The sequence below is a fragment of the Mobula birostris genome, chromosome 8 (genome assembly GCF_030028105.1).
Source record: "Mobula birostris isolate sMobBir1 chromosome 8, sMobBir1.hap1, whole genome shotgun sequence".
In the NCBI taxonomy this organism is placed as follows: Eukaryota; Metazoa; Chordata; class Chondrichthyes; order Myliobatiformes; family Myliobatidae; genus Mobula; species Mobula birostris.
Genome location: NC_092377.1, coordinates 15442369 through 15467929, shown reverse-complemented (window position 1 = coordinate 15467929; position 25561 = coordinate 15442369). Strand labels below are relative to the sequence as shown.

At 44.3% G+C, this 25561-nt stretch overlaps 2 protein-coding genes across 6 annotated transcripts in view; one reads left to right on the top strand and one right to left on the bottom strand.

Annotated features, from left to right (window-relative positions):
- Positions 1-3416, bottom strand: part of tfb2m (transcription factor B2, mitochondrial) — a 28203-nt gene extending 24787 nt beyond the window's left edge. Inside the window, exon 1 of one of the 3 annotated variants that reach the window (XM_072264817.1) lies at positions 3071-3416. The gene's annotated coding sequence lies outside the window, so the exon portion shown is untranslated. Of the gene's footprint in view, positions 1-1500; positions 2851-3070 lie in introns of those variants that run through there. The other 2 variants (XM_072264815.1, XM_072264816.1) reach the window with 2 other exon arrangements.
- An 11868-nt stretch (positions 3417-15284) lies between these two features.
- The window catches only part of smyd3 (SET and MYND domain containing 3), a 998228-nt gene continuing 987951 nt past the window's right edge, over positions 15285-25561 (top strand). For 2 of the 3 annotated variants that reach the window (XM_072264809.1, XM_072264812.1), the window contains exon 1: positions 15333-15476. In XM_072264809.1, the coding sequence (XP_072120910.1) occupies positions 15419-15476 (58 nt within the window). In that variant the 5' untranslated portion in view covers positions 15333-15418. Of the gene's footprint in view, positions 15477-25561 lie in introns of all 3 variants that reach the window. The other variant, XM_072264810.1, reaches the window with a different exon arrangement.

Genomic DNA, 25561 nt, shown 5'->3' with positions numbered 1-25561 from the left:
AGGCATATGGTTTATTGGCCTTCATCAACCGCAGGATTAAGTTCAAGACCTGAGAGGTAATGTTGCAGCTATATAGGGTCCTGGTCAGACCCCATTTGGAGTTCTGTGCTCAGTTCTGGAAGGATGTGGAAGCCATAGAAAGGGCGCAGAGAAGATTTACAAGGATGTTGTCTGGATTGGGGAGCATGCCTTATGAGAATAGGTTGAGTGATCGTGGCCTTTTCTCCTTGCAGCGACAGAGGATGAGAGGTGACCTGATAGAGGTGTATAAGACGATGAGGGGCATTGATCGTGTGGATAGTCAGAGGCTTTTTCCCAGGGCTGAAATGGTTGCCACAAGAGGACACAGGTTTAAGGTGCTGGGGAGTAGGTACAGAGGAGATGTCAGGGGTAAGGTTTTTTTACACAGGAAGTGTTGAGTGCGTGGAATGGGCTGCCGGCAATGGTGGTGGAGGTGGATACGATAGGGTCTTTCAAGAGACCTTTGGATAGGTACATGGAGCTTAGAAAAATAGAGGGCTATGTGTAAGCCTAGTAATTTCTAAGGTAGGGACATGTTCGGCACAACTTTGAGGTGTACAGGTTTCCCCCACCATCCGAAGGTAGCGCGTTCCTATGAAACGGTTCGTAAGCCGAAATGTCGTAAAGTGAAGAAGCAATTACCATTTATTTATATGGGAAAATTTTGTGAGCGTTCACAGACCCAAAAATAACCTACCAAATCATGCCAAATAACACATAAAACCGAAAATAACAGTAACATATAGTAAAAGCAGGAATGATATGATAAATACACAGCCTATATAAAGTAGAAATACTTTTCCACAATCATTACTGAACTGTTCTCCGTAGCAAAAATCTCACGCAAGCACCGTCGGCAGAAAATCTCACGCAAGCGCTGTTGGCAAGAACATGGCGCAAGCGCTCTCCAGTAACCTTTAAACTATGAAGCTGCCAAATCATACCAAATAACACCTAAAAATATACAGCCTGTATAAAGTAGAAATAATGTATGTACAGTGTAGTATCACTTACGGGAATCGGGACAGCTTGCCGAACACACTGATGGTGGTGTGTTAGACTGAGTCGTCGCAGGTTGGGTGGTGCAGTGGCCCCCACCCTCTGAGACACCAACCGATACCGATCCACGAAGTACGCAGAGGTCCAGCTGTAGCCAGAAGGCACACAGCACATCTTTAAGAAAAAAGCCAAAATAAACATGTTAATTAATTAGGTGCTGCCCAGCACGTAATTGTCGGCCCAGATCAGTGCCGATTTCCGATTGAATCGTCTCTGATCTGGGCCGACAATTATGTGTCGGCGGCACCTAATTAATTAGCATGTTTATTTCGGCTTTTTTCTTAAAGATGTGCTGTGTGCCTCCCGGCTACTGCTGCATTTTCCGCGAATCGGTATCTGTCCGCGGCCTGAGGGTTGGGGTGGTGGGACAATGGGGTGTCATCTAATCATCGTCTGTTTCCATTACAGCAAGCAGCTCACCTTCTTCTATCTCTGCCCACCTCCATGTCGAAGGTCGAGGTTCATCGTCTGCTGTGGCTGATGTGGAAGGCTTGCTTGACTGTTGAGCCTCACGCATTTTTCTATCACACAGTTCCTTAATAAGGACTCAAACCATCCTGCAATTATCTCCTAAACCGATGTACCCTTTCAAAATTACTTTATCATTACTCATTCGGTTTCGATTGTTATCCTTTTTTCTTCCAATTGCATCAGCTCTTCATCTGTCAGTTCTTGGTGATGGGATGCCAAAACCTCTTCAACATCATGTTCGTCAGCTTCCACAAGACAAGCCAAACTCACTTTGTCCTTACTTCGTTCACCACAATCAAAACGCTTAATTATGTTTAGTTTTACCGTAAGTGTAACACCCTTACGAGCTCTTTCAGGCTTTTCCGATACCTTAGAACTCATCTTGCAAATGACTGCTCACAGGCATGTGTTTAAGCAATGCCGGCGAGAATGCAGTTCCGAATCTGCGAATCGGGGCGCGCTCTGCCTTTTATCGCGCGCTGTATTTTTTTTCGTAACAGTGAAAACGCCTTCTGAAAGCGAAAACAGGGTACTAATGTAGGTCTTTCGTAACAGTGAGGTTTCGTAAAGTGAACGTTCGAAAACCGGGGGACACCTGTACAAGATGATGAGAGGCATTGATCGTGTGGATATTCAGAGGCTTTTTCCTCAGGGCTGAAATGGCTAACATGAAAAGGCACAGTTTTCAGGTGCTTGGAAGCAGGTACAGCGGGGATGTCAGGGGTAAGTATTTTTTAAAACGTAGAGTGTGCTGAGTGCATGGAATTGTCTGCCGGTGATGGTGGTGGAGGTGGATACAATTGGGTCTTTTAGGAGGCTCCTGGATAGGTACATGGAGCTTAGGAAAATAGAGGGCAATGGATAACCTAAGGTAATTTCTAAAGTAAGTACATATTCGGCACAGCATTGTGAGCCAGAGGGCCTGTATTGCGCTGTAGGCTTTCTATGCTTCAAAAACAAGAAATGTAGAATTTCTAGGTGGTTATCCAATGACTCAGAAACAAAATTAAAAGTAGAGCCCCGAAGAGATCAACAGTCTGCTGGAGGAACTCAACAAGTCGAGCAGGATCTGTGGGAGGAAATGAATTGTCCGCATCCCCAAGTCGAACCCCCCGCATGTAAGACAGGGGTTTGAGTGTTCGACTTCAAACGTGAAATCTCTCTTTTCTGATGAAGATCTCAACCCAAAGCGTTGACTACTCATTCCCCTCCACAGATCCGGCAGAAGCTGCCTGACCCGTTAGGCTCCTCCGGCGCTTTTCGCATTGCTCTCCCTGTTGACCTGATGGTAGTTTTGACTTTGTTGCTTAATCTGAAAGCGAGAACACTTTGTTATTTACCCTGTGCGTTACCGGGTTTGAGCAACACCACGTTGTGAAACCATCACCGCACAACGTGCGTACAAAGCCAACGGGCTGCCGTTACGCAACATCACACCGAATGACCACCCCGACTCTGAGATTCCTGAATCACAGCCAGACGAGGGACGGGGGTAAAGGCGGACGACCATTGCTCTAACCTGACACGAACCGAACTCCCCGGACCGGCGTCACGCCGCGAACGCCACTCACTCCACACAGCCGCCGGTCGCCGGTCGCCGGTCGCCACAGTGACATTGACCCCGACGTCAGCTGGTGCGCACGTCGGGCGCTGCGCGCTGACGTCATGCGCCAGCCCGAGCCCGACGTCTCGAGCCAGTTGGCACCATCCAGTTCGCACAACGGAGGTCAAGAATCGGAGCAGATAAAAGTGATCTATTCACTCGTGTTCTGACAAAGAACGGGTGTCACCCACGGTCCCAGACTGAGCTGCGTGCTCCTTTAATTCCCTCCGAGGAGCGCTCGGGAACACTGAAGGGCGAAGGCCGGCGCGCATGCTCAGAGAGTGGTGTCTGTGTGGGAGGACAAAGTGCGTAACTGGAGGCCGGGGACACGAAATGGTGGGATGGAAGGGCAAGTGTGGGCTGAACGGTAGTTTGAGCAGCATCTGTTGAGGGAGAACCGAAACTACATGAATTGCCTAACTTTAGCACCCATCAAGAATTTATTACTGACGAGAACAGTATAATGATGGAGAAGTAATACAATAACCTATCCCTCAATGTCAGCAGGAAGAAGGAATTGGTTGTTGACTTAAGAAGGAGTAGTGGACCGCACGACCCCATTTACATCGGTGGTGCACAAGTGGAACAGGTCAAAAGCTTTAGGTTCCTCGGGGTCAATATCACAAATGACCTGACTTGGTCCAACCAAGCAGAGTCCACTGCCAAGGAGGCCCAGCAGTGCCTTTACTTCCTGAGGAAGCTAAGGAAGTTTGGCCTGTCCCCGAAAACCCTCACTAATGTTTATAGATGCACCGTAGAAAGCATTGTTCTTGGGTGCATCACAACCTGGTATGGAAGTTGTCCTGTCCAAGACTGGAAGAAGCTGCAGAAGATTGTGAACACAGCCCAGCACATCACACAAACCAATCTTCCATCCTTGGACTCACTTTACATTGCACGCTGTCGGAGCAGTGCTGCCAGGATAATCAAGGACACGACCCACCCAGCCAACACACTTTTCGTCCCTCTTCCCTCTGGGAGAAGGCTCAGGAACTTGAAGACCCGTATGGCCAGATTTGGGAACAGCTTCTTTCCAACTATGATAAGACTGCTGAAGGGATCCTGACCCAGATCTGGGCCATACCCTCCAAATATCCGGACCTGCCTCTTTGTTTTTTTTTGCACTACCTTACCTTTTCTATTTTCTATTTATGATTTATAATTTAAATTTTTAATATTTACCATCAATTTGTACTCCAGGGAGCACAAAGAGCAGAATCAAATATCGCTGTGATGATTGTACGCTCTAGTATCAATTGTTTGGCGTCAATAAAGTATAAAGTATATCGATACTACGACCAGTTTGAAACGTAACAGATACTTCTTTTCTAATTCTTGCATGATTTTCTATAACTTATGTTTTATAACCATATAACAATTACAGCATGGAAACAGGCCATCTCGGCCCTTCTAGTCCGTGCCGAACTCTTACTTTCACCGCGTTCCACCGACCTGCACTTTGCCCATAACCCTCCATTCCTTTCCTGTCCATATAGCTGTCCAATTTAACTTTAAACGACAACATTGAACCTGCCTCAACCACTTCTGCTGGAAGCTCGTTCCACACAGCTATTCCACACAGTTTTGCGTGTGAATAATTTGTATTAGGTACTATGTGCCAGTGATGCTGCTGCAAATATATATTTCATTGCTCCTCTGCAAATTGTACCAAACTTTGATTGTCAAAGTCCAACTGCCCAGACAGAGTACAGGCCCTCCCTGGGTTGCAGACAATGAATTATGGACACCTTCTATATACAAACAAGCTTCCACAAATATTATTAAATTCGAACGAGAGCTGGAGAGCTCATGTTGTGAGAATAATCAATTGATAATTATTTCTCATTTTCTTCTAGGTTATTGTTTAGGGTGGTTAATAGGGTGCAGAAGAGTCAGAGGGGACTTCAGTGAAATAAGCCCTGTGAAGATTTGACAATATGCATGTTAAGATTATGATTTCTCTTGTAGAAGAATCTCAAGCTTTAAAATTAAGGGTCACCTATTGAAGCCAAGAGGTGAGGCAATTCAACTTATTGCAACTTTTCCTCAAACTGAAAGTGGAGTCCTGAATAATTTTAAGGCCAAGGTAAACAGATACTTGAAAATTAAGAGGTTGATGGGTCACTCAAGGTAGAAGGAAATGCAGAGTTGAGATTGAGGACGTCCACAATCTTAAGTCATGAAGCGGGCTGGGAGGTTGACACATGCTCTTTTGTTGTTCATCAGTATGTTCTTAACAGGCACCAGGTGCTTCTAATTTAGATGAATGAAACAGCCCGAACCTGCATGCAGCAAGATAAAAATAGGCCATGGGCTGATAAACAGCTAGTAATATTAGGGAAAAATGCCAGGCAGTGACCATGTTTCAGCTTGAAGGGCCGAATGGCCTACTCCTGCACCTATTTTCTATGTTTCTATGTTCAATGAGAAGAAATAGTTGTTCAATGACATTTGATTGGGGTGGACTAGCTCAATTAAATGACACCGCACTTAATTGAACTGAAATGAGCTAAACTGAATATTCATAGACTGTTTCAATTACTTTGTGCTTTGCTGTTTTATAGTCTTTCTTTTGCTCATTTTTGCCGTTTGCATGATTTGTTTTTTTCCCCCTGTGCTTTGGGTGTTTGATGCTTTCTTTGAGTGGGATCCATGGTGTTTCTTTGTTTTGTTGCTGTCTGTGGGAAGGTGAGTCTCAAGGTTGTGTACTGCATGCAAACGTAGTGCCTGTTACCCAACTGGCATTTAGTGCAGTGATGACAATCCTCCAACTCTCTCTGTGTAGACGGATTCGTCATGGCTGTTCTATAATAATGTTTTTTGACCGTTCAGAGTCGTTAGCTCTGAGCTGAACCCCTGAACCTGGAAGACTGGTGGACCAGTCTTAGTCTGCCCTCTGTCCTTTGACCAGTTTGGCATGGCTTACCCTACCAAGAGCCAAAGAACAAGGTCCTGACTGTGGCCTCTGGGTTATTGAGGCACGCAAGCCTTCAAACCACGACAAGGTTGTGATCCTCTTGGAGGATTGCATACATACATTGATAAGAAAAGTACTTTGAACATTAGCATCACTTAGTTCCTCACCATCAGCACCCTAGTGGGTCGTTTTTGATCAGAAACTCAACTGAAACAGCCACATAAATTCCAATGCTGTGCAGGTTAGATGCTGGGTATCCAGTCCTCCTGACATCCCAAAACCTTTCCACTATCTACAAGGCTCATCAAAAGTGTGACGGAATATTCTTCACTTGCAGGAAGAGGGCAAATCCAACAAGACTTGGGGAGCTCGGTACCATTCAGGATGAAGTTACAAAGTTCAAAGTTTCAAAGTACATTTATTATCAGAGTATGTACTGTATAAATTATTCAAACTTGAGATTCGTCTGCTTACAAAGCAAGAAACCTGAAAGAACCCAGTTAAAAAAAAGACCAACACCTAATGTGCAGAGAAAAAAAAACACAAATGATGCAAACAATAAAAGCAAGCAACAGCATTCAGAACCAAATTGAGTCTATAGACCTGGAGCAGCCAGAGTAGATTAGATTATGAGGACACACAGTCCTCTTTTATTGTCATTTAGTAATGCATGCATTAAGAAATGATACAATATTCCTCTGGTGTGATATCACAAAACACAGGACAGACCAAGACTGAAAAACTAACAAAAACCACATAATTATAACATATAGTTACAACAGTGCAACAATACCATAACTTGATGAAGAACAGGCCATGGCACAGTAAAAAAGTTCAAAGTCTCTTGAATATCCCACATCTCACGCAGATGGGAGAAGGAAGAAAACTCTCCCTGCCATGCCCGACCACAGTCCGACTCTGAGTCATCAGAAAACTTCGAGTCTCCGATCAGCCCTCTGACACCGAGTACCGAGCACCATCTCTATCCAAACGCTTCGATCTCAGCCTTGGTCGCCAGCAGCATGCAAAGCTGGGGATTTTGGGGCCTTCCCTCCGGAAGATTCTCCATCGCACAGTAACAGCGGCAGCGAACTGGCATTTCAGAAATTTCTCCAGATGTTCCTCTGTGCTTTCGCGTCTGTCTCCATCAAATCAGAATTGTCCACGGCCCCTATTTAACAGATACAATATCATTTCACCGGAGAGCTACGCGCGCTGCCATCTTCTCCTCCCGCCTGAGGAGTAGGCCCATAGCCTCAGTTCATCACATAGTGGGGCAAATTGCTGCAAAGCTCGCAGATACGAAGCCTGGAGCACCCCATTAATCACCCTGAACAGTAACTGCGGTGTGCATATTGTGTAAAATACACTGATACTCACGTATACTTGCAATACAGAAGGCCATTCAAACCATCAAGCCCATGCCAGCTCACATTGCAATACCATTCCCCATTAAATACCTGCTTTGTTTGTTTCTATTATTTTGGATAATAATCTCTCTGGTTCTCCCATGAGTCACCAATGCTAATTTTCAGTAGCCGGTTGACCTAACATAGAAACATAGAAAATAGGTGCAGGAGTGGGCCATTCGGCCCTTTGAGCCTGCACCGCCATTCAGTATGATCATGGCTGATCATCCAACTCAGAACCCTGCACCAGCCTTCCCTCCATACCCTCTGATCCCTTTAGCCACAAGGGCCATATCTAACTCCCTCTTAAATATAGCCAATGAACTGGCCTCAACTGTTTCCTGTGGCAGAGAATTCCACAGATTCACCACTCTCTGTGTGAAGAAGTTTTTCCTAATCTCGATCCTAAAAGGCTTCCCCTTTATCCTCAAACTGTGGCCCCTCGTTCTGGACTTCCCCAACATCGGGAACAATCTTCCTGCATCTAGCCTGTCCAATCCCTTTAGGATTTTATACGTTTCAATAAGATCCCCCATCAATCTTCTAAATTCCAATGAGTATAAGCCTAGTCGATCCAGTCTTTCATCATATGAAAGTCCTGCCATCCCAGGAATCAATCTGGTGAACATTCTTTGTACTCTCTCTATGGCAAGAATGTCTTTCCTCAGATTAGGGGACCAAAACTGCACACAATACTCCAGGTGTGGTCTCACCAAAGCCTTGTACAACTGCAGTAGTACCTCCCCGCTCCTGTACTTGAATCCTCTTGCTATGAGTGCCAGCATACCATTCACCTTTTTCACCCCCTGCTGTACCTGCATGCCCACTTTCAATGACTGGTGTATAATGACACCCAGGTCTCGTTGCACCTCCCCTTTTCCTAATCGGCCACCATTCAGATAATCAACACACATCAAAGTTGCTGGTGAACGCAGCAGGCCAGGCAGCATCTGTAGGAAGAGGTGCAGTCGACGTTTCAGGCCGAGACCCTTCGTCAGGACTCGTCAGGAAGGGTCTCGGCCTGAAACGTCGACTGCACCTCTTCCTACAGATGCTGCCTGGCCTGCTGCGTTCACCAGCAACTTTGATGTGTGTTGCTTGAATTTCCAGCATCTGCAGAATTCCTGTTGTTTACCATTCAGATAATAATCTGTTTTTCTGTTTTTGCCACCAAAGTGGATAACCTCACATTTATCCACATTAAATTGCATCTGCCATGAATTTGACCACTCACCTAACCTATCCAAGTCACCCTGCATCCTCTTAGCATCCTCCTCACAGCTAACACTGCTGCCCAGCTTCGTGTCATCCGCAAACTTGGAGATGCTGCATTTAATTCCCTCATCTAAGTCATTAATATATATTGTAAACAACTGGGGTCCCAGCACTGAGCATTGCGGTACCCCACTAGTCACTGCCTGCCATTCTGAAAAGGTCCCGTTTATTCCCACTCTTTGCTTCCTGTCTGCCAACCAATTCTCTTTCCACATCAATACCTTACCCCCAATACCGTGTGCTTTAAGATTGCACACTAATCTCCTGTGTGGGACCTTGTCAAAAGCCTTTTGAAAATCCAAATATACCACATCCACTAGTTCTCCCCATCCACTCTTCTAGTTACATCCTCAAAAACTTCTATGAGATTCGTCAGACATGATTTTCCCTTCACAAATCCATGCTAACTTTGTCCAATGATCTCACCGCTTTCCAAATGTGCTGTTATCACATCTTTGATAACTGACTCTAGCATTTTCCCCACCACCGATGCTAGGCTAACCGGTCTATAATTCCCCGGTTTCTCTCTCCCTCCTTTTTTAAAAATTGGGGTTACATTAGCCACCCTCCAATCCTCAGGAACAAGTCCAGAATCTAAAGAGTTTTGAAAAATTATGACTAATGCATCCACTATTTCTTGGGCTACTTCCTTAAGCACTCTGGGATGCAGACCATCTGGCCCTGGGGATTTATCTGCCTTTAATCCCTTCAATTTACCTAACACCACTTCCCTACTAACATGTATTTCCCTCAGTTCCTCTATCTCACTGGACCCTCTGTCCCCTATTTCCGGAAGATTATTTATGTCCTCCTTAGTGAAGACAGAACCAAAGTAGTTATTCAATTGGTCTGCCATGCCCTTGCTCCCCATAATCAATTCATCTGTTTCTGTCTGTAGGGGACCTACATTTGTCTTAACCAATCTTTTTTTTTCACATATCTATAAAAGCTTTTACAGTCAGTTTTTATGTTCCATGCCAGTTTTCTCTCATAATCTTTTTTTCCCCTTCCTAGTTAAGCCCTTTGTCCTCTGCTGGACTCTGAATTTCTCCCAGTCCTCAGGTGAGCCACTTTTTCTGGCTAATTTGTATGCTTCTTCTTTGGATTTGATACTATCCCTAATTTTCCTTGTCAGCCACGGGTGCACTATCTTCCTTGATTTATTCTTTTGCCAAACTGGGATGAACAATTGTTGTAGTTCATCCATGCAATCTTTAAATGCTTGCCATTGCATATCCACCATCAACCCTTTAAGTGTCATTTGCCAGTCTATCTTAGCTAATTCACGCCTCATACCTTCAAAGTTACCCCTCTTTAAGTTCAGAACCTTTGTTTCTGAATTAACTATGTCACTCTCCATCTTAATGAAGAATTCCACCATATTATGGTCACTCTTACCCAAGGGTCCTTTCACGACAAGATTGCTAATTAACCCTTCCTCATTGCTCAATACCCAGTCTAAAATAGCCTGCTCTCTAGTCGGTTCCTCAACATGTTGGTTCAAAAAACCATCCCGCATACATTCCAAGAAATCCTCTTCCTCAGCACCTTTACCAATTTGGTTCACCCAATCTATATGTAGATTGAAGTCACCCATTATAACTGCTGTTCCTTTATTGCACATATTTCTAATTTCCTGTTTAATGCCATTCCCAACCTCACTACTACTGTTAGGTGGCCTGTACACAACTCCCACCAGCGTTTTCTGCCCCTTAGTGTTATGCAGCTCTACCCATATCGATTCCACATCCTCCCGGCTAATGTCCTTCCTTTCTATTGCGTTAATCTCCTCCCTAACCAGCAACGCCACCCCACCTCCTTTTCTTTCATGTCTATCCCTCCTGAATATTAAATATCCCTGAATGTTGAGCTCCCATCCTTGGTCACCCTGGAGCCATGTCTCTGTGATCCCAACTATATCATATTCATTAATAACAATCTGCACTTTTAATTCATCCACCTTGTTACAAATGCTCCTTGCATTGACACACAAAGCCTTCAGGCGCACTTTTACAACACTGTTAGCCCTTATATAATTATGTTGAAAAGTGGCCCTTTTTGATTTTTGCCCTGGATTTGCCGGCCTGCCACTTTTACTTTTCACCTTACAACCTTTTGCTTCAACCCTCATTTTACACCCCTCTGTCTCTCTGCTCTGGTTCCCATCCCCCTGTTGTGAACTAACCTCATCTCTCCTAGTCTCTTTAATTTGATTCCCACCCCCCCCCAACCATTCTAGTTTAAAGTCACCTCAGTAGCCCTTGCAAATCTCTCTGCCAGGATATTGGTCCCCCTAGGATTCAAGTGTAACCCTAACAACCAATATGTCTGGAGTGCAACAAGAACCCGTACTATTCACGGGAAACTTGCGCAATCACAGAAAAACATGCAAAATCTAATCAAGCGGCATGGAGGTTAGTACTAAAGTCAGATTGGGACAGCTGTACGACTTTGCAACGCCGTAGTGGAACCGTAATGCCATGAGTAATCACCTACGGCAGCACGGTGGCATAGTGGTTAGCGCAATGCTTTACAGACCCAGCGACTCGGGTTCAATTCTTGCTGCTGTCTCTAAAGAGTTTGCTCGATCTCGCTGTTACCATGTGGGTTTCTTCATGATGGTCTAGTTTCCTACCACAGTCCAAAGACCTATCAGTTGGCAGATTAATTGGTCATTATAAATTATCCTGTGATTCGGCTAGGGTTAAGTTGGGGGGTTGCTGGGTGGTGTGGCTCAAAGGGCCGGAAGTGCCTATTCCGCTCTGTATCTCAACAAACACATAAATAAATAGACCTCAGAAACTGCAGTCTTCTCCATAAAATGCACAGGGTGGAAACCGCATGGGAACTCCACCAAGTTTTCCCTCCAAGTCATTCACCATGATGATTTGAAAATATATAGCCAGTCTTTCATCATCATTGAATTTAAATCCCAGAACTCCTCACTGAAAGTTGAGTTCTTTCAGAAGTTAGGAGAAGGGGAAGTACAACGAGATCTTGGTGCCCTTGTTCACCAGTCACTGAAAGTAAGCATGCAGTGAAGAAAGCTAATGGCATGTTGGCCATCATAACAAGGGGAGTTGAGTATAGGAGCAAAGAGGTCCTTCTGCAGTTGTACAGGGCCCTGGTGAGACCACACCTGGAGTATTGTGTACAGTTTTGGTCTCCAAATTTGAGGAAGGACATTCTTGCTATTGAGGGAGTGCAGCATAGATTCACGAGATTAATTTCCGGGACGGGGACTGTCGTATGTTGAAAGATTGGAGCCACTGTGCTTGTATACACTGGAATTTAGAAGGATGAGAGGGGATCTGATTGAAACATATAAGATTATTAAGGGATTGGACACGCTAGAGGCAGGAAACATGTTCCCAATGTTGGGAGAGTCCAGAACCAGAGGCCACAATTTGAGAATAAGGGGTAGGCCATTTAGAACAGAGTTGAGGAAAAACTTTTTCACCCTGAGAGTTGTGGATCTGTGGAATGCTCTGCCTCATAAGGCAGTGGAGGCCAATTCTCTGGATGCTTTCAAGAAGGAGTTAGATAGTGGTCTTAACGATAGCGGAGTGAAGGGATATGGGGAGAAGGCAGGAACGGGGTACTGACTGTGGATGATCAGCCATGATCACAGTGAATGGCGGTGCTGACTCGAAGGGCCGAATGGCCTACTCCTGCACCCATTGTCTATTGTCTATAACACAAGAAATAGGAGAGGGAGTGGGCCATTGTGCCTGTGGAATCTGCTCTGCCATTCAATAAGATCATGGCTGATATGGCTGTGGCCTCAGCTCCAACTACCTACCATTTCCTCACAATCCTTAATTCTCCTGCCACACAAAAATCTATGCAACTGTGTCTTAAATATATTTAATATATCTCCGGGCATAGAATTCCACAGATTTACTACTCGCAGAGAAAAACAGTTCCTTCTCACCTCTGCAACGCACATCAAAGTTGCTGGTGAACGCAGCAGGCCAGGCAGCATCTCTAGGAAGAGGTATAGTCGACGTTTCAGGCCGAGACCCTTCGTCAGGACTAACTGAAGGAAGAGTGAGTAAGGGATTTGAAAGTTGGAGGGGGAGGGGGAGATCCAAAATGATAGGAGAAGACAGGAGGGGGAGGGACGGAGCCAAGAGCTGGACAGGTGATAGGCAAAAGGGGATACGAGAGGATCATGGGACAGGAGGTCCGGGAAGAAAGACGGGGGGGGGGGACCCAGAGGATGGGCAAGAGGTATATTCAGAGGGACAGAGGGAGAAAAAGGAGAGTGAGAGAAAGAATGTGTGCATAAAAATAAGTAACAGATGGGGTACGAGGGGGAGGTGGGGCCTAGCGGAAGTTAGAGAAGTCGATGTTCATGCCATTAGGTTGGAGGCTACCCAGACGGAAGATAAGGCGTTGTTCCTCCAACCTGAGTGTGGCTTCATCTTTACAGTAGAGGAGGCTGTGAATAGACATGTCAGAATGTCCTTCTTACCTCTGTCCTCAATCAGCTCCCTGAATCTTGAAGCTATGTTTCTTAGTTCTAGCCTCACCTACCAGTAGAAACAACTTTCCTGCCTCTTATTTATCCCTTTCATAATTTAAGAATGTTTCTATAAGGTCCCTTCTCATTCTCTTGAATTCCATACCATTACCCCCAATTATTGATGAAGATCATCAGATATAGGAAAAGAATTAAGCCATTTGGTCCATTGAGTCAGCTTCACAAATCGATCATGACTGATTTATTTTCCCCCTCAACTGCATTCTTTTGCCTTCTTCCCATAACCTTTGATACCCTTACCGATCAGCCTCCGATTTAAATATACCAAATAACTGGGCTTAATAATACAGGTAACAGATCACAAAGAATGAAGTAAGTAAAGGTCACTGGCACTCCCCAGTGCTGTGTGCTCAGCCCGCTGCTGTTCGCACTGTTGACACATGAATGGGTTGCAGGATTCAGCTCAAACTGTGTCATCAAGTTTGCGGATGATACCACAGTGGTTAACTGCATCAACAACGATGACGAGGTGGAGTGGCTGGTGGATTGCTGTGATGAGAAAAGCCTAAGCCTGTACATGGAGAAAACCAAGGAGGTCATTGTGCACTTCAGGAAGTTGCAGGCGAACCATCCCCCTGTGCAAATACATGGCTTCTGTAGAGAGAGTTAAGTGCACCAAGTTCTTGGGAGTTCACATCACGGACGATCTCACCTCGTCCCTTAATATCACCTCCCTGAATAAGAAGGCACAGCAGTGCCTCCATTCCCTGAGAAGACTGAGGCAAGCAAGGCTCCCCGCACTCCAATCTTAACTGTGTTTTACAGGAGAACAGGAGAGTGTCCAGATAAGTTGCATCTCCATCTGGTATGGGAGTAGCCGAGCATCAGACCGTAACTCCCTACAAAAGATTGTGGGAACGGCTGAGAGGATCATTGGAGTTTCCCTACTATCCATCTAGGACATTTATCAGGAGTGCTGTGTACGCAGGGCCCTAATATTATCTAGGATCCCAGCCATCCATTCAGCATCCTCTTTGACTTTCTACCATCAGGCAGGAGACTCTGATGCATAAACATAAGAATGGTCAGGATGAGAAACAGTTTCTTCCCTCAGGCCATTAGGCTCCTGAACTCCTTGCCACATTGCAAATGAAGTGTCACTGGTTAATCTGTTCTGCAATTTGACAATATTTAATTTTTGCTCTTTAATTTGTTATTTAGGCATGATTCATTTGTAGATTTTATCCTTACCTTCATAAGTTATTATGTGTGTTATATGTTCTGCAGCGCTTTACACTCTGGTTTGGAGACACGTATCATTTCTATATAAATTATATGGTTATATACATGTTTATAGTTAAAAGACAATAAACTCGACTTGGTATGTTGGGCTGATAGGATAATGTCACAGAATTGCACCTCAGCATGTGAGTTCATTTATGTAAAGATTATCTATTTAATCATTATTTAGTGAATGCTTTTTAAAGACAAGGGACTCAACAAATGGCCAAAAGTTCATCAGAAGAGACAATGCCTGTTCTCCTTTTTCTTCTCCGTCCTGTTTTACAGTGGTTGGCACCCAGCTTAATGGTGCATTACCGCCACCTTCTGCTCCAGAGTGTGCAATAGACTTACATTCTAAATCCCTTCACCCAATCTCTCTCTCTCTTTCTCACATGCACACACACACATACCCTAACCTACACTTTATTCTCCCATCTTTGGCCATCCTAGTACCCTATTCCTGCTTATCCATCATATCCTATTAAAAAACCCTGTATTCCTTAAGAAAGCTAAAAATACCCTGACCTGTGCTCTCTCACCCATGCCCAGCAACCCTTTTAATGTGAATTCCTGCACCCCCCCATTCCCTTAGATTAGTTCTCATCATCTCTCTCTGTATCCCACACTTCCTGCAACTCAGAACTACATGTTCTACTGACTTCTCTTCCTGACAATCCTCAACGTGATGGCGTCGCCTGGCACGTGACGTGAAGACGCACACGGCGGGGGGCGGGGCGGGGCGAAGAGCGGGCTGACGTTCCAGATTCCGAATCAGCTGCAGCGAGGCCGGATGGCGCGCTACTTGCAGAGGAGCAGCTGCGGACACCGGGGAGAAGGGCTGAGGGCTACCGTGGCTCTAGCCCCTGGGCAACTGCTCTACTCCGCCTCCCCCTATGCTTGCATTCCCTCCAAGAAAGCCAGAGGGTCCATCTGCGAACACTGTTTTTCCAGGTACCGCTGATGTCTGACTTGGACATGAATGTGGCTTGCCATGTACCTGTCACGCTATCTGTCGTAGTGATATTGTATGTTTGCTTTGATTAATTTTATTGTATATGACAACTACAATAGCGCTTCTTCGCATATTTGTTACGCGAAGTATTTTTTAATGAAACTACTACCCGACGATGGTCCTGACAGTTTTGACACGTTATAATAGTTATGCAAAGCACTTTGGTTTAGCTATACATCTTGAACCTCCGACTTTAGGAAGTTTCTGTGTATTTTTAGAAATCAATTTGTGCATATTATACAAAAGTAGAGAGAAATCCTGAGATCACTGAGCAGCAAGTACAATCGCCAGTGATCTCAGGATTTCCAAAACCACTTTGCAATCAACCCAGCACGTTGTGTAGACTTTGTTGTATTGCGGACAATGTGGCAGCCAAAACTCCACGCAAGCTCCTGAAAGAGAGAACAAAAATCTGTTATAGTAATGTTGACTGAAGAATACTGGAGTGTTAATTTGGGAAAACTTTATCGAAGTACATTCCAACGTAGATTTGAATTGCAGAATTATGTGTTATTGCAGGTGCTGTTTGAATTTTAGAAGTAGTCACTTGGCAGGTAAATATTTTATATGCCTGGGTCTTCGGCTATTTAAATTACAGTGATGGATGATAAACAGTGATGCAAATGATATAAAACTAACTCTGAAGGCGAGCTGTGAGGATGGGGTGGCATGGTAGCATCGTGGTTAACCCAACGCTTTACAGTATTAGTGGCCCGGGTTCAAATTCTGCTGCTGCCTGTAAGTTTGCAGGTTCTCGTTCTCCCAGTGGCTGCCTGGGTTTCCTCTGGGTGCTCAGGTTTCCTCTCACAGTTCAACGAGGCCATTGCTGGGCGGTGTAGCTGGAAGGGCTGGAGTGGCCTATTCCACGCTGAATGTCAGTCAATCAACAAACAACACTTCGTCACATGCGAAGCGACGCCATCACACTCGGTGGTGATGTCTGTTATTTGTCAAGTAGGGGACTGTGCACAATTCTGATTTGGTGGAGACAGACGTGAGAGCACAGAGGAACATCTGGAGAAACTTCTGAAATGCCCACTTCGCTGCCGCTGTTACTGTGTGGTCTGGAATCTCCGGAGGAGAAGGCCCCGAATCCTCGGCTTTGCTTGTTTCAGCAGCCGGGCGAGGGTCGAAGGCACTTGGCAGAGGATGGCGCTCGGGAGGCTGTATCGGAGGGGCTGGTCGGAGGCTCGAAGTTTTCGGGTGGACGGACTCAGTGTTAGTTGTGTTAATTCCACATCCCATTCCCATTTTGACATGTCTATCCACGGCCTCCTCTACTGTAAAGATGAAGCCACACTCAGGTTGGAGGAACAACACCTTATATTCCGTCTGGGTAGCCTCCAACCTGATGGCATGAACATCGACTTCTCTAACTTCCGCTAAGGCCCCACCTCCCCCTCATACTCCATCTGTTACTTATTTTTATACACACATTCTTTCTCTCACTCTCCTTTTTCTCCCTCTGTCCCTCTGAATATACCTCTTGCCCATCCTCTGGGTCCCCCCCCCCCGTCTTTCTTCCCGGACCTCCTGTCCCATGATCCTCTCGTATCCCCTTTTGCCTATCACCTGTCCAGCTCTTGGCTCTATCCCTCCCCCTCCTGTCTTCTCCTATCATTTTGGATCTCCCCCTCCCCCTCCAACTTTCAAATCCCTTACTCACTCTTCCTTCAGTTAGTCCTGACGAAGGGTCTCGGCCTGAAACGTCGACTGCACCTCTTCCTACAGATGCTGCTTGGCCTGCTGCGTTCACCAGCAACTTTGATGTGTGTTGCTTGAATTTCCAGCATCTGCAGAATTCCTGTTGTTTTTGTTAGTTGTGTTCGGCTGCTTCCAATGCATCGGCAGTTGTCGGTGCCTGGAGGGTTATGGCAGGGAGTTTCTCCCTTTGCCGCCTGCTATCGGGGACTTGGGAGTTGATTGACTCGGGACTTTGAGACTTTTTTTTTTACCATGCCCGTGGTCTGTTCTTTATCAAATTATGGTATTGTTTTGCACTGCTGTAACTATATGTTATAATTATGTGGTTCTGTCAGTGTTAGTCTTTGGTTTGTCCTGTTTTTCTGTGATATCACTTTGGAGGAACATTGTATCGTTTCTTAATGCATGTATGCATTTCTAAATGACAATAAACGAGGACTGAGTGTTCTCATAATCAAATCTAAATAAATCTTAAAAAAAACCAGCGAAGGATTATAGACAACTGTAGTGAGTGGGTAAGGTGGGAAAATATGGTTACTTGGCAGAAGGAATAAAAGATCAGAATTGTTTTTCAATACTGAGATCCAAGTCTAATTTCCAACAAAACCAGCAAGAGTCAAGCAGCACCGAAAGAGACCCTTTGGCCCAACATATTCATGCAGACCAAGATGTCTATCTGAGTTAGACCTGTTTGTCTGCATTTTGCCCCTGTTGAAGAGAAATTACAAGAAAACTGTAAAGGTGGTCCAAGAACATCCTCAGAATAATCTTGGAAAACACAAGCACATGAAACTATGTTTCTAGTGAAATTCTGCTGGAAACCCAAAGCAACTCTCAAAAAATATTGGAGGATCTCAGGAGGTCAGGCAGCATCTACGGAAAAGAATAAACAGTCGACATTTCAGGCCGAGATCCTTCTTCAGGAAGGAGGAAGACACCTGAGTAAAAATGTGGGGGGAGGGAAAAGAGGCTGCTGGAAGGTGATAGCATTATTAATGCTGGAAGTATTATCAGGGATGCATCTCACCCTAACCATGGACTTTTTACCCTCCTCCCATCCGGTAGGTGCTACAGGAGCCTCCGCTCCCACACCAGCAGGCACAGGAACAGCTTCTTCCCTGAGGCTGTGACGCTGCTGAACCTCTCATCACAGCGCTAAGCAGTATTGCATCCATATTGTACTGTCTCAGTACTTTTATATTTGTGTGCTGTAGCACTTTTTTTATTCGCAGTTATTTTGTAAATAACACTATTCTTTGCATTTCTGGTCAGGTGCTAAATGCATTTCTTTGGCTTTGTACCTGTACTCGGCACAATAACAATGAAGTTGAATCTAATCTAATCTAATCTAATAGGTGAAGCCAGGTGGGTGGGAAAGGTCAAGCGCTGGGGAAGAAAGAATCTGATAGGAGAGGACAGTGGACCATAGGAGAAAGCGAAGGAGGAGGAGACCCAGGGGGAGGTGACAGACAAATGAGAGGAAGTGAAAGGTCAAAGTGGGGAATACAGGAAGGTGGGGGGGGGTGTAATTTGTTCACCGGAAGGATAAATCGATATTCATGCCATCAGGTTGGAGGGTATCCAGACGGAATATAAGATGTTGTTCAGGCCATGGATCGACATGCCAGAATGGGAATTATAATGTTTGACCTCTGGGAAATGTCACTTATGGTGGATGGTGCAGAGGTGCTCGACAAAGCAGTCCCCCAATTTACGATGGGTCTCAACAATGTAGAGGAGGCTGCATCTGGAGCACCGGGCACCGTTTTGGAAAATGCTTCATGTTCTTACTAACTTGTAGGTCTGAGACCAGAGGAGCATCCAGGAAGGTAGCAAGTAGTTGAGAAGATCACATGGAGGCAAAGAGGAAGAAATGGGGGAAAAAATAAGGCAAAACCCGATCAACCAGAGTTCCAGCCAAGGTCCATCTTGTGTTGAATCCTGCCCACACATAGTTATCTCAGGATATACAGAAGTTGAAGTGTTGCACTGAGAATGGGGAGAGAGGAGAAGCAAGGGAGAGGGGGATTAAAAACAGGAGAAAATGACAGGCCTCCTGATGCAGTCTGGTTGACAGATTTCATTCCCTATTTCTCCTCCTCAGAGTTTTGGGGTAGGGCAAGTTGTCTGGGGAGCTTGACCTTCCAGTGGTTTATCATGGTGATAGTTCTTTTTGCATGCTCTTTTGAAAGAATTGATAATGGTTTGGAGACTAGACTCTGAATACACCCAAATATAAATAGACTCTGAATACACCCAAATATAAATGTCATCTGCCTACTGTCATTCAGTAACTTGGGTTGTAAGAACATAAGAAATAGGAGCAGGAGTAGACCATCTGGCCCATTGAGCCTGCTCCGCCATTCAATAAGATCATGGCTGATCTGGCCATGGACTCATCTCCACCTACCTGCCTTTTTCCTATAACCCTTAACTTCTACACTATGCTAAAATCTATCCAACCTGGTCTTAAATATATTAACTGAGGTAGCCACCACTGCTTCATTGGCCAGACAATTCCACAGATCCACCACTCTCTGGGAGAAGCAGTTCCTCATCTCCGCCGAATCTACTCCCCCAAATCTTGAGGCTTTGTTCCCTAGTTCTAGTCTCCCCTATCAGTGGAAACAACTTTCCTGCCTCTATCTTATTCTATCCCTTTCATAATTGTATATGTTTCTATAAGATCCCCTCTCACACTTCTGAATTCCAGCAAGTACAGTCCCAGGAGACCCAATCTCTCCTCATAGTCTAACCCACTCATCTCTGGAATCAACCTGGTGAAACACTTCAGCATGCCTCCAAAGTCAGTATACCCTATCTCAAGTAATGAGGCCAAAACTGCACGGAGCACTCCAGGCATGGCCTCACCAGTACCCTGTACAATTGCAGCATAACCTCCCTGCTCTTGAATTCAATCCCTCAAGCAATGAAGGCCAACATTCCATTTGCCTTCTTGAGAGCCTGCTGCACCTGCAAACCAACATTTTGAGATTCATGCACAAGCACTCCCAAGTCCCTCTGCACTGCAGTATGCTGCAATTTTTTACCATTTAAATAATAATCTGCTTTCATTTTTCATTCCAAAGTGCATTACCTCACATTTACCAATGTTGTACTCCATCTGCCAGACCCTTGCCCACTCACTTAACCTATCTATATCTCTTTGCAGTCCCTCTGTACCTTCTGCACAATTTGGTTTTCCATTTAAGTTAGTACCATCAGCAAACTTAGATACAATACACTCGGTCCCCTCTTACAGATTATTAATGTGTATCATGAACAATTGCGGGCCCAGGATCAATCTCTGTGGCACACTGCTCACCACTGATTACCAACCAGAGTAACCCATATATCCCAACTCTCTGCTTTCTATTGGTTAACCAATCCTCTATCCATGCTAATACACCAGCCCCAACTCTATGCATCCTTATCTTATGGATAAGTCTTTTATGTGGCACCTTATCGAATGCCTTCTGGAAATCCAAGTAAATAACGTCAATCTGTTCCTCTCTATCCATAGCACTTATTATATCCTCAAAGAATTTGTCAAACAGGACCTGCCTTTGCTGAATCCATGCTGTGCCTGCATGATGGACCTTTTTCTTTCCAGATACCTCGCTATTTCTTCTTTAATGATAGCTTCGAACATTTTCCCAACTGCAGATGTTGAAGTGGCCTATAGTTACCTGCCTTTGCCTACATCCTTTTTTGAATAGTGGCATCTTCCAATCTGCAGAGAAATTTGGTAAATTATTACCAAAGCCTCTACTATGACTTCTGCCATGTCTTTCATTACCCTGGGAAGCATTCCATCAGGACCAGAGGACGTAACTATCTTCAGGCCCACAAGTTTGCTCAGCACTACCTGTTCAGTGATAGCAATTGTATCGAGGTCCTCACCTCCCCTCGCATCCATAACATCTCCCTTTGGCATGTTAGACATGTCTTCCACTGTGAAGACCGACATAAAATAGTCATTGAAAGTCTCTGCCATTTCCTCATTACCCAATATCAATTTCCCCTCGTCGTCCCTCAAGCACCTACGTTCACTTTAGCCACCTTTTTCCGCTTTATATCGTTTCTAAAAACTTCTACTACCTATTTTTATATTTTGTGTTAATTTACTTTCATAATCTATCTTCCCTTTCTTTATTGCTTGCTTAGTGGTTCTTTGTTACTTTTTAAAGTTTTCCCAATCTTCCAGTTTCCCACTACTCTTGGTGGCTTTGTGTGCATGAGCTTTTAGTTTGATGCCTTCTATTATTTCCTTAGTTATCCACGGCTGGCTCTCCCCACCATTACTGTCCTTGCTTTTAAATGGAATATACTTTTGTTGAGCACCGTGAAAAATCTTTTTCAAAGTCTTCCATTGTTTCTCAACCATCCCTCCATATAGCTTGTGTTCCCAGTCTACACTAGCCAAATTCTCCCTCATCCCATTGTAGTCTCTGTTGTTTTAGATCAAACAATTGCACCCTTCATTTGTATGGTTGCTGTATAATTTTTAGTCTGGAGGTACTAAGATTGAACAGGCTTCTACATTGAGCAGAATATTACAGCGCAAGAGCAGGCCATTTGCTCCATGATCTGTGCTGACCACAATTCCACTTTAAAGTAATCCCTGCTGCCTGCACAAATCAATATCCTTCCATTCCCTGTCAGTTCATGTGTTTATGCTTATCTTATAGATTCAGTTCAGAGGTGAGATTGTTGGAGCTGAGGTGAAGTATTACAGGAGGATAGCTAAAGTGATGGCACTACTTAATTTAGTTCCATTTTGCACGAGGATTGCATCTGTGGTTCACCTCCTTGGTGAGGATTACACAAATAAGATGATGATGGAATTTTGGGAGGCAGCAAAGATTCAGAAGGAACCTCCACAATCTCTCTCTATTGATGGAGTACAAAACTTCTCTAAGGTCAGTCAAGGCTATTGTAAGATCCATGTATTTATTTCTGTCTGTATTGTAATTTTTGTTATGTGTTTTTATTATGGGTTACGGTAATTTAGTTTTTTTAGTGTGGGCATGTGGCCGAGTGGTTAAGGCATTGGACTAGCTACCTGAAGGTCGTGAGTTCGAGCCCCAGCTGAGGAAACATGTTGTGTCCTTGAGCGAGGCACGTTGGTGTCGTGGAGAGGGGAGACTTGCAGCATGGGCAACTGCCGGTCTTCCATACAACCTTGCCCAGGCCTGAGCCCTGGAGAGTGAAGACTTTCCAGGCACAGATCCATGGTCTTGCAAGACTAACGGATGCCTTTAATTTTTTACGGTAATTTGTCACGTGGGTGGGGGCATGGCAGAAGCAAACGAGTATAGTTACATATTCACGCTTTGTCTTAATTAGTTGGTTCAATTTAGTTATCAGGGAATGAGCCTGAGGTGATAACTTTTTTTTTGACCGCTCGTCGTCGGTCTTTGCTTAGTTACAGTTAATTACACTAATTTCTCTTATTCTGCTATAGCGCTAATTTAGTTTGGTTGGTTTTTAAAATCACAATAAGATCATTCGTCTTTGCTGGTTTTGTAATAAAGGACTAGAAATTTGGTTATTTGAAAGTGCATCATACTCGGTCAACTCCCATACTCGATCTCTCAGTGGTTTTGATCATTTTAAATGGTGGGTGATGTTACTCTTTACACAATATTTGGATGTACAAGGTGATGAAGATCATTGTCAGTTTGAATCTTGATAGGTTGAATTTACAATGTGACTGAGAGAAGCCCTTTGCCCATTGGGAAGTAATAGTTGCAGCCAACAAATTACAATGGGAGGTGGAAAATGCTGCCTAAAGGACAATGTTACAATAGTCATGAGGGACTTAAATATGCAGGTAGATTGGGAAAATCGGGTTGGTACTGGATTACAGGAGGAGTGCTTCTAGAATGCCTATGAGATGACTTTTTAGAGCAGCTCATGTTTGAGCCCATTAGAGGATCAGCATTGGGTGTTGTGCAATGAACCAAATTTGATTAGAGAGCTCAAGGTAAAAGAACCCTTCAGGGCAGTGATCACAATATGATCGAATTCACCCTGAAATTTGAGAAGGGGAAGCTAAAGTCAGGTGTATCAGTATTACAGTGGAGTAAAGGGAATTACAGAGGCATGAGAGAGGAGTTGGCCAGAATTGATTGGAAAAGAACACTGGCAGGGATGATGGCAGAGCAGCAATGACTGGAATTTCTGGAAGCCATTCAGAAAGCACAGGATATATACATCTCAAAGACGAGTAAGTATTCTAAAGGACAAATGACACAACCATGACAAACAAGGGAAGTCAAAGCCAACATAAGAGCCGAAGAGAATGCATATAATAGAAAAAAGATAAGTGGGAAGTTAGAGGATTGGGAGGCTTTTAAAAGCCAACAGAAGGCAACTTTTTAAAAAAAAGTTGTTAAGAAGATAAAAGATAGAATATGAAAGTAAGCTCGCCAATAATATTAAAGAGAATAACAAAAGTTTCTTCAGATACATAAAGTGTGAAAGAGAGGTGAGAGTGGATATCGGACAGCAGGAAAACAGTGCTGAAGAGGTAGTAATGGGGGACAGTGAAATAGCACATGAACTGGTTAAGTATTTTGCATCATTCTTCACTGTGGACGACACTAGCAATATGGTGGGAGTTTCAGGTGTCGGGGGCATGAAGTGTGTGAAGTTACCATGACTAGAAAAGGTTCTTGGGGAAACTGAAAGGTCTAAAGGTAGATAATTCACCTGGATCAGATGGTGTACACCCCAGAGTTCTGAAAGAGGTGGCTGAAGAGACTATTGAGGCATTAGTAATGAACTTTCAAGAAAAACTCAATTTAGGAATGGTTTTGGAAGACTGAAAAATTGCAAATGTCACTCCACTCTTCAAGAAGGGAGAGAAGCAGAAGAAAGGAAACTATAGGCCAATTAGTCCGATCTCAGTGGTTGGGAAGATGTTAAAGTTGATTATTAAGGATGAGGTCTTAGGGTACTTGGAGGCACATGATAAAATAGGCTGTAGTTAGCATTGGTTTATTCAAGGGAAAATCTTGCCTGATAAATCTGTTGGAATTCTTTGAAGGAATAACAAGCAGGATAGACAAAGGAGAATTGGTTGATGTTGTGTACTTGCATGTTTAGAAGGCTTTTGACAAAGTACAACACATGAGGCTGCTTAACAAGCTACAAGCTCATGGTATTACAGGAAAGATTCCAGCATGGATAAGGAGTGGGAATAAAGACAGCCTTTTCTGACTGGCTGCAGGTGGCTAGTGATATTCCACAGTGGTCTGTGTTGGGCCCAATTCTTTTTACGTTACATGTCAACGATATGGATGATGGAATTGATGCCTTTGTTACAAAGTTTACAGACGATATGAAGATAGGTGCAGGGGCAGGTAGTTTTGAGGAAATAGAGAGGTAACAGAAGGACTTAGATTAGGAGAATGGGCAAAAAAAAAGCAGATGGAATACAGTGTTGGAAAGTGTAAGGTCATGCATTTTTGTCGAAGAAATGAAAAGGTTGACTCATTTCCAAATGGAGAGAAAATACAAAAAAACCTGAGGCTCAAAGAGACCTGAGAGTTCTTATGCAGGTTAATTTGCAGGTTCACTTGGTGTTGAAGAAGGCAAGTGCAATGTTAGCATTCATTTCAAGAGGACTAAAATATAAAAGCAAGGATATATGTTTATAAAGCACTGGTGGGGCCTCGCTTGGAGTGTTGTGAGCAGGTTTGGGCCCCTTTTCTTAGAAATGGTGTACTGAAACTGGAGCAGGTTCAGGGGAGGTTAATGAAAATGATTCCAGGATTGAATGACTTGTCATATGAATAGCGTCTGATAGCTCTGGGCCTGTATTGACTAGAATTCAGAAGAATGAGGGGTGACCTCAATGAAATTTATCGAATGGTGAAAGGTCTTGATAGAGTGGATGTGAAGAGTATGTTTCCTATGGCAGGAGAGTCCAAGACCAGAGGGCACAGCCTCAGAATAGAGGGGCATCCTTTCGGAATAGAGATGAGGAGGAATTTCTTTAGCCAGAGAGTGGTGAACCTGTGGAATTCATTGCCACAGGCAGCTGTGGATGCGTCCTCTGTATATGTAAGGTAGAGGCTGAGAGATTCTCGATTGGCGGTTGAAGGGATACTGGGAGAAAGCAGGATATTGGGGCTGGGAGCAAAATTGGATCAGCCATGATGAAATGATGGAGCAGACCTGATGGGCCAAATGGCCTAATTCTGTTCCTATATCTTATGGTCTTTTAGTTGAGGACTCCTGTAATAATCATTCTGTGACATTACCATCACTCTGTGGTGTGGGTGGTAGTGCTGCTGCCCAGCTGCTCCAG